The 12,663-nt window shown below is 39.8% G+C and overlaps 1 protein-coding gene across 1 annotated transcript; it reads right to left on the bottom strand.

Annotated features, from left to right (window-relative positions):
* Positions 1–1,368: 1,368 nt before the first annotated feature.
* LOC139727027 (zinc finger MYM-type protein 2-like) lies at positions 1,369–2,796 on the bottom strand. Its single transcript, XM_071638008.1, has 3 exons — positions 1,719–2,796; positions 1,650–1,666; positions 1,369–1,599 (listed from the first exon to the last, which is right to left on the bottom strand). The coding sequence occupies exons 1-3, from the start codon at positions 2,794–2,796 to the stop codon at positions 1,369–1,371; spliced, it is 1,326 nt and encodes a 441-aa protein (XP_071494109.1).
* Between the last annotated feature and the right edge of the window lie 9,867 nt (positions 2,797–12,663).

Here is a 12,663-nt window from a genome sequence, read left to right as displayed (position 1 = left end):
TTTTATCGACATTACTTCGAGCACGTCGATTTTACTAAAAAATTACTATTAACTCTAGAAGTATGTTATCAAGAATGACAGAAGCTTATAAGTGGCAAAAGTCCCTATCATAGAGAATCGTATTAAAAGATAATCATCGAAAAAGTAAAGAGAATTTTGTCAAAATCTAGAAGGAGCTGTTAAGCACACACACACACACACACACACACTTTTTTTTTCAACGATGTTTATTCTGTTCCATTCAAAGTAATAGAAAAAAAATAACAATTTTCATTTACAATTGAAATGACGAAAATGTACATTTGTGATCATAATAGCAAATTTGCTATTGCTGTACATAATGACATAACAAAAATTACATTTTCATGAACAGTTGTCAATTTACATACAGTCACTTCCCCCTATGCTCTCAAAAAAATTGCTTAAATTTAACAGTGATAATTCAATTCTTCTAGCATTAATCTTAATAATCATCCAAATGAATTATGCAGCAAAATTATACAGTAATAAATAATGGAACCATAATCAACCAATACCCGCCCACCTACTAACTCATATCCCTTCCTGAGTCCCTATGACCACCCCCACCAGTTCCCTCCCTTCCTGTTTCCTCCCCCACCCCTATCTGTACACATGCAACACACAAACACACACAAACACACCCATACACACACACACATACACATGCACCTAATTTGGTAAACTGCTCTTGCCTACACATCACAATATAGTAAATATTATATAAATAGTGCATGCTCTATGATGCACTATACTGGATTAGAGAACGACAAATACTAAATTATCCCGAGTGCTGTTTTGTTTCACCGAGGCCGCAGGCCGAGGTGAATAGAACTGCACGAGGGATAATTTAGTATTTGGAGTTCTATAGTCCAGTACTGGTGCATCAATAGAACATGCACTATTTGTTATAGTAAATAGGCCCCTTGATCTAGGCCACCAATGCATGTTGCGTAGGTCTAGAGCTAGAGGTCTAACCGATATGTACATCTAGATCACTTCTAACGTTAGTAGGCCTACCGTCCTTAGCTTAGGCCTCCTGGTCTACTATTAGATATTCTAGCTCTAACGTTAGATCTATAGATCTAGGTCTAACCGCGCTAGTTCTAGACCACACTCCTACTTCGTTTAGAAAAACGAGGTCTAGATCTAAAATACTCAAGTTTCTTACCTATAGAACAAAATGAGCTCCAAATCCAGATGAACACCAAAAACTTGAACTTGAATGCGCTGAAATTCCAATGAAAACTTGAATGCACAACTGGAACAATGGTCAATCCACTCAATGGAACATATTCACAGTAGCGTTAACACGTTCTCTAGTTAGTCTAGTGTCTTCCATTTGGAATGTTACTTCTGATTGTAGATTACTTTCACTTTACAATTGTGAAAATGAAGGTGCATTTGAGAGCTCACAGATGTAGATATGTTCACTGGAGATGCAGTTGGCTGACTGAGATCCAGCTGAGATGACTGTGGTGGGGAAGGAGGCGCAACATTTGAAGTGGTGCTTGAAGTAGGTCCAGAAGTGACAGTAGACTTATCAGTAACGTTAGATCCAGCAGTAGAACTACCGGCACGCTGTATCTGTAGCTGAACAGGGCCAGAACTAGGAGTAGCGTTAGTCCCACTAGAGCTAGGTCTCGATCTACGCAAGGTTGACTGTAGGCCTACATTCACCTCTTCAGATCTGCTTGTACTGGTGCTTGCGATCGTCAAGCTCATTCTCCTCTTCTGACTCTCCTCTACCCTAGAGTAGTGTTTGATGCTAGACTCCGATTTATGTCCAGAAATGGACATGATGTGCCGAGCTTCAAACCCAGCAGTATCAAGTTTGTTGATAGCTGTTGCACGGAGGCAGTGATTGGTATATACCCTGGAGCACTTGGCTTCACTTGAGATGACTGCCATTTTATTCCCAAGTGTATTCATGCCCACAGCCATATTATCGTACCAAGGGTTACCTGCAGGCCTAGCTGCCTTTGGCCGTTGCCAAAATGCGTCACATTTTTCATTCAGACGAGATTTGTAGTCACAAAACGATGCGACAGGGCAGTCGGACTCACCCGTTTCGTACATGCGGCCGCATTGACTTTTTTCATCATCATCCGCACCGCCACGATGGTTCTTTGTCGTCATGTCCCGAACAAGGTGAACATACCGCTGATTTGCTGAATCTTTGTCAACGGCAAAATCATCTTTTTTCATCTGACGAAGATTTTCACGACCTCTGTTGCAGAGATGCAGCATGAGATCGAGAAACACCTTATTCTGCAAACCTTTTGGTGTCGTGGGGTCAACTGCAGAACTTTGCCTTATTTTGTCCATGTCCTCTGTGGTGATCGGATCTTTATGCCGAATGACACCTTTCCCCTCTGTCTTCAACATGTGGAGGACCGCGTTAAACATTTCACAAGATGATTGAAAAGCATCATCCTTCGTAATGTCTACTTGACGATGCTTTAGTAAGTAGCGATGAAGTCCGTATCGAATCGTGATCATCGACCGCTTGGCATAGAGCTCCCCGTCGCCTCGACGTACTTCTGCATAAAATGTCCGAAGGAAAGTGTTCAATTCGGGAGAAGAAGAATGCTCGGTCACACGAGAAAAATCTATGTTTTTCTGTTCGCAATATGCCCTCAAAATGCTCAAGGAGTGATTAATAACGTCCTTGGTTCTTCTGGAATCCTTTCCATCGACGATAGACTGTAATTCCACCTCAGAAAGAGATAGAAATCGCTGATCTCGCCCACTCTCTCGAAGAGGTAAACTGGCCATTTTGACCGATAGAAGTTAGAGCTTGATTAACCGGTTAACTACTAACGTTACTACTGGTACGTTAGAGCCGAAAATTTTCCTCCGATCACACATTATCGATCATTAATAATTGTCTGATCGAAATTATCTACCGCTACCTATATAAAATCCCGCAATTTTGCTTTCGCTGTTATCGATAGCCCTGTGAGTAATGTTTTCTTCACGAAATGATATCGATCCCCATACGATAGCAATCGTAAACAATTAACTCATCCCCTATTTATTAACACGGGATTCCCCGTGCAAAAATCAGCGTTATAGTGGCACGGTCGTGCCACTATACCGGAATTTTTGCACAATCACGTGATGCTATCCAGCCAATCACAACGCCAATTTCACTCTACCTATTTACTATTATACTAATGATGCACAGGATAGAGTGTGTTAGTGAAGGTGCGGCGCGCTCGAGAGTATTGACAATGGTGCGACATGCACGAGGCGCAGCCGAGTGCATGTTTGCAACCGTTGTCAATACTCGAGAGTGAGCCGCACCTTCACTAACGCCACGAAATAATCCTGTGCATCATTAGTTTTATAAAATGGGTCGAAAACTAACAGCATTATTCACGTACCTTTGTGGGTCAATACCAGTCAGCTACATGTAGCACTCGCTCAAAAGTCAAGATGTCCGAAGATGTTCGTCCCAAACATTTACGCACGTCGCACTCGGAAATCCCGCACACTAAGTACTGTACGTACGTATAAGAGTATACGTACGCCACGTACTGTTATGCACAAGAAAGGCCGCCGGCTGTTGTGGCAGCCCGCGGCCCGAACTAGAAGTTGTTTACAGGATTGACAGCGCGTATAGTAGCGCGTGACGCACTTGTAACAACTGATTGAGTGCGCACTGCTAGTGTAAAACATTGTGACGTACGTCAGGCCAGGGAGGTGGAAGAGAGACTCTTCTTAAGCAACGTTTACACTTTGGCGAGTTGGAGTCGCGAGTCGTGCGCGAGCTGTGCGAGCTCCAACTCGCGTTAACTCGCACAAACTCGCGCGAAATGTAATTTTTTTTCTGGAATTTGCATGAATGATATAAGACTCAACGCCGAGTTCACTACGCTCGCTGTACGAGTGAACCGAGCTCGAAACGAGACATACCGAGCTTAGTATGAGTTGCAGTGACCTTTATACGACTTAAAGCGAGCTTTAAACGAGTTGTCAAGATTTTATTACGAGTAATAAGAGTTTTATACGATCGAGGGGCGGGAAATGCACATTTTTGGCGCTCAAAGATGGATGCCAGAAGCATTTTCGCTCTGCTTGAAGAAGAAGAGACCCTGATCTTCTGCACGATTGGTGCGACCCAGTTGTCAAGGAGGCGCCGCAGAAAAAGAGATGCTCAAGAGAGGACCAAAATGCTTCAAAGGAGGTTTTGGACAAGACCCTGGTTGTTGAGGAGGCCAAAGTACGGACACTATAATAAATTATGAGACGCTGATGGCGGAGTTAGCTGGTGAAGACCTGGACGGTCTTGCGGGGGGAGATGACAAGGCGTAAGAAGACCCTCGTAGATCTCTGACCTCATCTGCTCGCTGGAGGAGCTACAACATAATAAAAGGATACCAGTCACTTCAATACTCATAAGGGTACATCGTTTATATTTCACCATGTTACACAAAACTATTAAGTTATTGAGCAGTTAACCACAAATTATACGGTATCACGAAATTATCTCGAGAGTACTGGAAAAAAAATCACAGTTATAATCACAGTCTCAAACATATTTTGAGATCTTGAGATTAATGACACACTTTACTGTTCCTTTTCTTTAATACAGAACAATGTTCATTATCATAATGTTTAATCACCTATTAATGTATCCCAGAAAAACCCCAAGAACTGAATAATTTTAGTAATAATTTTGTGCGTTATTTTAATTCATGTTAGTGTATGGGACAATGCCTGATCAAAATTTTTGTTCACTGCAACACTTAGTGTTCAAAGCTTGTTTTAATATCGAGTGTTAAAATGTACTTGCGAACCTTTATTCCTTAACATCTGCCATATTAACTCAAACATAATTATGTAGGTGGATATATACAAAACTACAATATCAGCGAAGTTGAGAACAGTTTGAAATTCACATGTTAAGAGTAAGTAACTCCTTTATAACATTGAGATTAAATATTTTCAATTACTCGGATACAACTGGTTGACGAAAATGTAAATTTGAAGAAATGCGTATCGTGAAAGCATGCATATAATTTTACTTTGACGGAGTTAACTCAAACAAATAAGGTTTCTGTATGGTCGAGATGAAATGTCCAAATCGCAATTTACGTGTTTAATCTCTTGTTTTGATGTTAGAGGTAATACATGTATTTAACATTATGTTCAGTTAAAAAAATGAGCTGCATGTCAAAGTGCTTTCAGAATATATGTTTGGATGTAAAAGTTAACATTAAACGTAATTATGCTTCACAGTGTGAAAACCTAAAACTTCACCTCATGGACAACTGTACTGGAATTATTATTCTAGCAGATGATAATTACAATTTTCATTAAAAAAAATCTGGGCTGCATGTCCTTGCATGTTTTCAGAATATATGTTTTGAACCTTTGAAAATATTATGCTTCACAGGAATCATTTAGTGCTTCAAAAGGTGAAAACCTCAAACTTCACCCCACTGTTCTGGAATTATTATTGTAGCAGATAATGATTAAAAAAAATATAAACATCTTGGTAGTGAATGTGTGTCGTTCGTTATTTTCATATTCTTGGTTGTTTTAATCAATCTGAACATAATTAGACAGGCCATGCAGCTCATTTTAAGAATATTTTTAAAAATCGATCAACCACAATGTTGCAGTGGCCTTAATGTACGTGTTGAGTATCCTTTTCACCGGTTTTATATCATGGCGTTATCATGATAAACACACGAACGGAGTTTTACCCTCTAACAATATGGTGGATTAGTCATTTTGTTATTCGTGCATGTACTTGTATTAAGTAATAACTGTTCATAAAATACATGTATTACTCGATCCGTACTGTCTTTTCTTAACAACAATTCACATTCACCTTTTCCAGCAGTTCTCTGTCCTTGGCTTCTTCAGAGGCCACCTTGGGGGTTGTACACCTCCCTTTCATTTTGCCTTTGCCCTTGCCAACAATTGATAAGTTGGTGTAAGAAGAACCAGCTTCATTGTCTGCTGGGGGTCATCAGCTTCTTGGGTGGTCTGGTCATTCTCACTGCTGTCATCATGCCCATCAGTCTCAGTATCCTGGTCGGGGGAAGAGTATTTAATTCGTCTTCTCTTGGTTGGGATGCTACTTGTCCCTTAGAGGTCTGCAAAAAATAAATAAATCACTCGATCAACATCTTTTACAGGAAAGACGCACGATGGCGATTTCTATATTTTGTTTAAATGTAGCTTATTACAGATCTTAATAAAATCAAATGCATATTAACCTTCCCAATGTTCTCCCTTTCATCCTCACAATATCTCCCTCCAGGACGCGGAATGTATTGAGAATCCACTGATCTCTCTCACTGTAAGGTGTGTCTCTGGTCCCCTTTCCAGACTTTGGGTTCGTCAGACGGCTGTACTGTGTCCTCATAGACTTGAGGAAATTGTTCAGCTGTTCAGCTGAAAAAAAAATCGAACACTGGGAATTTAGATCACAGAAATTAATGGAAAGAAACAAACAACTTTATTAAATTCTTGTTTCTCATACAGTGAAGTATATAGCTAGCTAACGGGATAAACGAAATGTGGGGGTCAAAATTTTCAGGACTAAATATTATGCATGTCGTGTTGTCAGTTGTTTACAGGATTTTCGATAATTATGGCAATCATAATCATAGTAGTATCATGGTAATGAATTCAACAAAATATATTTAGCGAAACTCCGTTTTGCCGCCACAGCCCCCCCCCCTAAATAATAGATATTAATATTCATCTTCACTTACCGAAGCACACCGGATCGTATACTCCTTGGCTTTCTCTTCGATTAGCCTTGTCTTCTTTGCAGTATCCTTGTACGACTTTAGTCGCCTGTTATACAGACAATCGTGATATCTGTACCACTCTGCTTATTCTACTTCTTGCTCTTCAGTGAATGTGTATGCAGTGAGGTGTTTTTCGTCTCTTCGGGGTGGACTTCTTGTTTGGGGTGGACTTCTTTGTTCTTTTTTTTTTTCCGTCTTCCCTGGGGTGCCAGACGGAGAACCTTGCGAGTGGAGAAATATGGGTTCATTTTCCTCCCCAACCAGTTCGACAGGCGATCGAGGCCTGATGCTCAGTAGTTTGAGCTTGGACCTGGTCTAGTTTTGTGTCTTGTTCTTTTACCTGTCTCTGCTCGTCATTGATCTCCTCTTCCGTCTCCATTCTCTCTTCCTGCACTTCTTCTACTTCTACCCTTGTTTGAATGACATTATTCTTTTGGTGTTTAACTACCTGAATGGCCACAACTCTTGGATCTCTTGGGTCGGGGCATATTCCTCTCCTATTTTTGCTAGTTGTAATAATACAGTGACAATGGCCGTTTTAAAAGTACGTGTACATGCGGGGGTCGATTAAAATGTGCTCTCGTTTTAAAACATATATGGAAAAATATAGAACACTGGATATTTATTATTCAGCTGGCATGTCAATACGCACTTGCAACGCAATCTGACTAAACTCATACGAAACTCGCTGTAACTCGGGGTGCTCGATCTGAACTCGCGCTAATCTCGCGGGCACCTCTCCTTCACTCGTAATACGATCGCAGTGCTCGTATCTCGCTCTAGTAAACTCGGAATGCACTCGCGTATACTCAAATATGGCGAGTTATTACGAGTTATTACGAGTTTATCTCGAGCTTCTTTCGAGTTATTGCGAGTACCGCGAGTATATAACGAGTCTAGCTGAGTTCAGCACGAGTTACAGCGAGTTAGCAAAAATTTTGAACATGTTCAAAAATTTTGGGACTGCTCACGACTTCAAGGAGAGTTGTCCCGAGCTTGAACGAGCTTCGCCGAGCCATGCCGAGTTGTCGCGAGTTATCCCGAGTTACATGGTGAGCTTAACGCGAGTTATCGCGAGTGCCTCATTTTGGCAACTCGCCTTAACTCGCCATAGCTCGCCATGTCAACTCGCCAAAGTGTAAACGCTGCTTTAGTGCTTACCTGAAGAAAATAATGCACGCACACGTGACTCATTTCAGCGCTTCCAATTGGCTACATTCTTGAACCCATTTTATAAAGTTATATAATCAGCCCGCCAACAGGCTGACAGGAACGCATGGGAAAGGAGGGGGAGAAAATACAAAACAACACAAGAGAAAAAAAAAAGAAGAAGAAGAAGAAGAGGAGGAGGAATGAAGGAAAAGAAAAAAATGAAGAAAAGAAAGAGTGGAATACTATGGAAACATTACTATTTTCATAAAAGTCACAGACGTTGCACGTAGCTTCAACGAAGTCTCAAAATATTCCCATTTTTGTAAATGTACATGTAGCTTCCCAGCCTTGGTCGCAAGGATTTTTTCCTCATTTATTAATTCAACAATAATCTTTTGCATCTTTTCTCCAGTGGGTAACTTATTTCCCGTTCTAGATTTAACAATGATGTATTTTATTAAAATAAAACAAGTATTTACACATTTTGATCTATTTGAATAACCCGAGATTCCCCCAAATATATCTCTCCAATCCATATTCCTTAACTCATTTATATCAAAATAATTAATTGTGAATTCCCATAACGGTTTCACTTTAACACAGTGTAAAAATAAGTGCAGATAAGTTTCAGGCTCATGTTGGCAGAAGGAGCAAAGGATGTCTGTTACAAAACCAAACTTCATTAAACGCTCCTTAGTGTAAACTACGCCATGTAACATCATAAATTGAAATTCTCTATATTTTCTTATCAATGTACACTTACTCGGTTTAATAAAAAGATCTTTTATTTTTTTGTTTGTATAATCATAGCTACTGTGGTCATCTTTAATTTGTAAAACATAAGATGACTGTAAATCTTCCACCATAACCTCATATATTTTTCTCGATTTTAAAACTTGCAAATTTACTCTCTGACCAGAAAAAAGAAATCAATTTTAAGTCAAAGTTTGTGGAATCAACTTGCTGAAGTGTACCTGCTCTCATAGAGTCCTTCCATTTCTGGGGTATAGCATTAAATATATCATTCAGTTTAAGCAATTCTTCTACCTTAAAACCAAGACCCAAGCTTTGAAAATGTGACTGAGATCTCAAATGACCGTTATCTAAAATATCTTGTATTGTAATTATTCCTGCATCAAATAAATCTCTATGAAAAAACATCCTACCTGCTATGCGTACACTCCTATTATTAAATATTATTGGATTTACAACCTCATTTTCCAATTGTCTATATTTATAGATATCGAGCCAAACCTTCAATATTTCAGAATATAAAGGTGGTACATTATCTGTCATAATAGATGAATCAAAGTCACACATAAACAGGAATCTACCTCCTACTGTACTAAAACAGAAGTCAAAAAATAATTTCCACCCAACTTCTTTTTCTCCATATAGAAGGCGTTTTAGCCACATAATACGTTGTGCCTTAACAAATAACCGAAAGTTCGTCATTCTTAAACCCCCAAACGCATAATCTTGATACATAATATTTCTCTTTATACGGTCTTTGCCATGCCATAAGAAATCAAATGTAATTTTTTCGACTTCTGAAAATACCCACTGAGGAACAACAATAAATGATGCTACATAATTTAATTTTGACAAGGCGAATGTTTTCATAAGATGTATTTTTCCCATAAGTGCTAAATCTCTTTCTTTCCACCATCCTAAAAAACTTTTTATCTTACTTAATATTTCTTTAAAATTTAAATTCTCTTTTGCCTTAACATCTAAGGAAAAATAAATTCCTAATATTTTGATTTCTTGGACAAAATTCCCAAACAAATGAATACACACACACACACACACACACACACACACAAAGTTCTTCTAGTTAGCTGACTATAGTGACATTGCAATTATTTTGAACAATTAGTTCCATAATATATGCATATTCTCTTGTAATATATTGCACGTTTTGTTTTCTTTGAATCTGTATCAAACATGCGTTATTGGGAATAAAAATTCATTTAGATTGGAGGAAAAAAAATTAGATCGGGGTAATTCTAAACCAGTATCAATGAAATTCGCAGTGATTCATTACCCGAATCGATTAATTAAATCTTAATCAAACAATGGTTACTAGGGAGCGATTTTATTAAGCTTTTCCTAACCCATTGCCAACGAGAACATTGTAAGTCCTGCACTAATTCTGTGGAGATTTCATAATCTCAAGTGCAGAGGGGTTGATTAAGCAGAAGCTGAAAAGGGTCCCGCTACGAATGAAAATCATATTTTACGGTGAAATGAATTCTGCTTAAAATAGGGTATATTTCCCGGATCATTGGGTTTCAAAAAAAAAATCACGCTGGGATATTAGCTCAACCTACTAGACTTAGAACTCTTCGCATTGGTGCGATATTTTTACCGCATCTTTGCAATGCTAGGACCTTCGCCGAGCCAGAACGGCTCCTGACATATTCCCCCAGAGTGAACGATGCCTCTGTCCTTTTCTTCTTGTGGAAGATCAAACCATGGACCCTACAGGCAGACAGGGTCCATGATCAAACTATCATTAACGTGGGCCCGGAAAGATTTATATACTCGCCAGTGGAGCATCGCATCCTTTTCCACCTGCCCCACAGACACACTCACAAGTAGGAATCCTAAACCTTGCTATAATTATTTCCAGGGATTTTGGGTCTGTCTTGGGGACTCTCTTCACTAGTATGCAGGTGGGATACACTTCTATAAACATGATAAATTTGCACAACACGAATACGTGCGCATACTTATCCTTTTTGTGCAGGGGAGTGTGTACGGCGCTTTGGGGTTTTCTGTAACGTGCGTTCTTGGCACTCAAAGCAAATGTAAGACTGTTTGTTTGTTTGTTTGTTTGTTTGCTTTTTCTCTTTATTTCCGCCTTCTTTCTCAGAACAAAAGCACTGTTATAACTTATGGAATTAGTGAAATGACTCATCTCACATAAATATTTCTTGTATACTCTGCATTGATGTTCGCAGCAAATTCATCCTACATTGTACCATCATCTTCCTTCCTATACCTCCCTCATCAGTCTACCACATCTCATCTCCCTCCCACCCCCATCCGCTGGGCATTATTCACAAATATGACGTGCTCCGCTAGAAGATTAATGTACTTCCGATTTCTCCATCGGATGCTTGCTGGATTACCGTCCGCCCTACAGAGACGTCCGAGCGCTTTTCAAAACACCGAACGAGTGCAAGGCAGTGTAACGTTTCCACTTTCGATGACAATGCGGATTAATATCCTACCGCCACCCGTCGCTCCGGGGAGGGTGACAGGGGGGTACCCGCCCCCACGCCCCCTCGCCCCCTTCAGGGAGCGGAACACACCTGAGTATACAATGGTCCTCTAGAAAGAGAAGTGTGGATTTTCAAATATTTCGACGATTCTGAGAGAAATATGTCAGCAGACGGGAAGCGAAACCCATCGTCGGTAACGAAGAAATCAAGCAATGTAATGTCGAATGAGAGTAGTAACTTACCGCTCTGATATAATATGTACAGTGGTCGGGGTATAGATTCACAAAGCGGTCCGCACGATCTTTTTAGCTCAATCTGCCCGAGTTGTTGTTGCTGTTATCGTTGTTGGTGTCGCCGTCGTCGTCGTCGTCGTCGTCGTTGTTGTTGTTCTTCTTCTTCTTCTTCTTGTTTTGTTATTGGTGTATTGTCCGTGTTCTTTCGCTTATTACATGAACAGCTATTTATATGGCAATTTGCTTAGGGGGAAAAGGGTGATACTGTACAAAGTAGAGAACTTATGCCGAGTTTATTCAATATGTTATGAATTTCAACTAAAGATAGATCTGAGACATACTGAAATTTCAATCCTGATAGACCGAACTCATGAGTCGAGTCACAATAGTTCTCCATAAGTGTTGTCAGACCCCGGCAGAATTGCCTAATGATAATGACTGCCAACAATGGTTAATTCTCGTTGTAACAGTGGCGGATCCAGAGGGGGGCGCAACCGGCGCAAGCCCCCCCCCCCTTTAATTTTCGTTAAAAACAAAGGAAATAAAAAGAAAAAATGAAATGAAAACCGGAAGTGGCACCAGAAATATAAGTCACGCCCCCCCCCCCCCCCCTCCCCCCCCCCCTTTACAGAATTCCTGGATCCGCCCCTGTTTGTAATGTGTCTCTCTTGTCAACTGGATAGATTATCGTGATATTGTTTAGTTGGAAATTGAAGTATTTTAAAGGAAGACGAAGAAAATAAGTCAAATTGGTATGTGCCGTGTACAATAATAGGAAGATAAAGGATATAATTGTTTTACTGGTCTGTTGTTATTACTGGGCCTAACATATAAAAGAGGCAAAACGCCACCAAATCACTGTTATCTCAATTTAGCAACGAAACTGTTTTTGCTTTCCTGACAAAGACATTCAAAACAGTACATGTAGTTTGCGATATTGTGTGGACAGCACTCTTCCCAATAAATTCTGTAACACTCAGTCCTTGATGGACCCGTTTCTTGGTTGGAATCTCTACATAAATGTGGTATTTGCTGATGTATGTAACGTTGACTTTTACCATCTTTTTACCATCCTTTGTCGCCATTAATCACACCTATAATATAAACTCCTCCAAATAAGTTCTGAGGGGTCTTTTGAGGGGTTTATATACGAGGATCATGTATTCTCGCATGGAGAGGAAGATCAAAACAAACTGGGGTTAAATACCTTAATCGAGCAAACATTTCATAAAATACAGGTGAATGTCTGCCCTC

The sequence above is a fragment of the Diadema antillarum genome, unplaced genomic scaffold (genome assembly GCF_040938485.1).
Source record: "Diadema antillarum isolate AM-2024a unplaced genomic scaffold, OU_Dant_1.0 seq00000112_RagTag, whole genome shotgun sequence".
NCBI classification, from domain to species: domain Eukaryota; kingdom Metazoa; phylum Echinodermata; class Echinoidea; order Diadematoida; family Diadematidae; genus Diadema; species Diadema antillarum.
The sequence above is the reverse complement of the archived record's forward strand: the minus strand, read 5'-3'. Positions and strand labels throughout refer to the sequence as shown.

Bases quoted from the DNA above. Each gene is read 5' to 3' on its own strand.
- LOC139727027 (XM_071638008.1), bottom strand. From the start codon at position 2,796: ATGGCCAGTTTACCTCTTCGAGAGAGTGGGCGAGATCAGCGATTTCTA.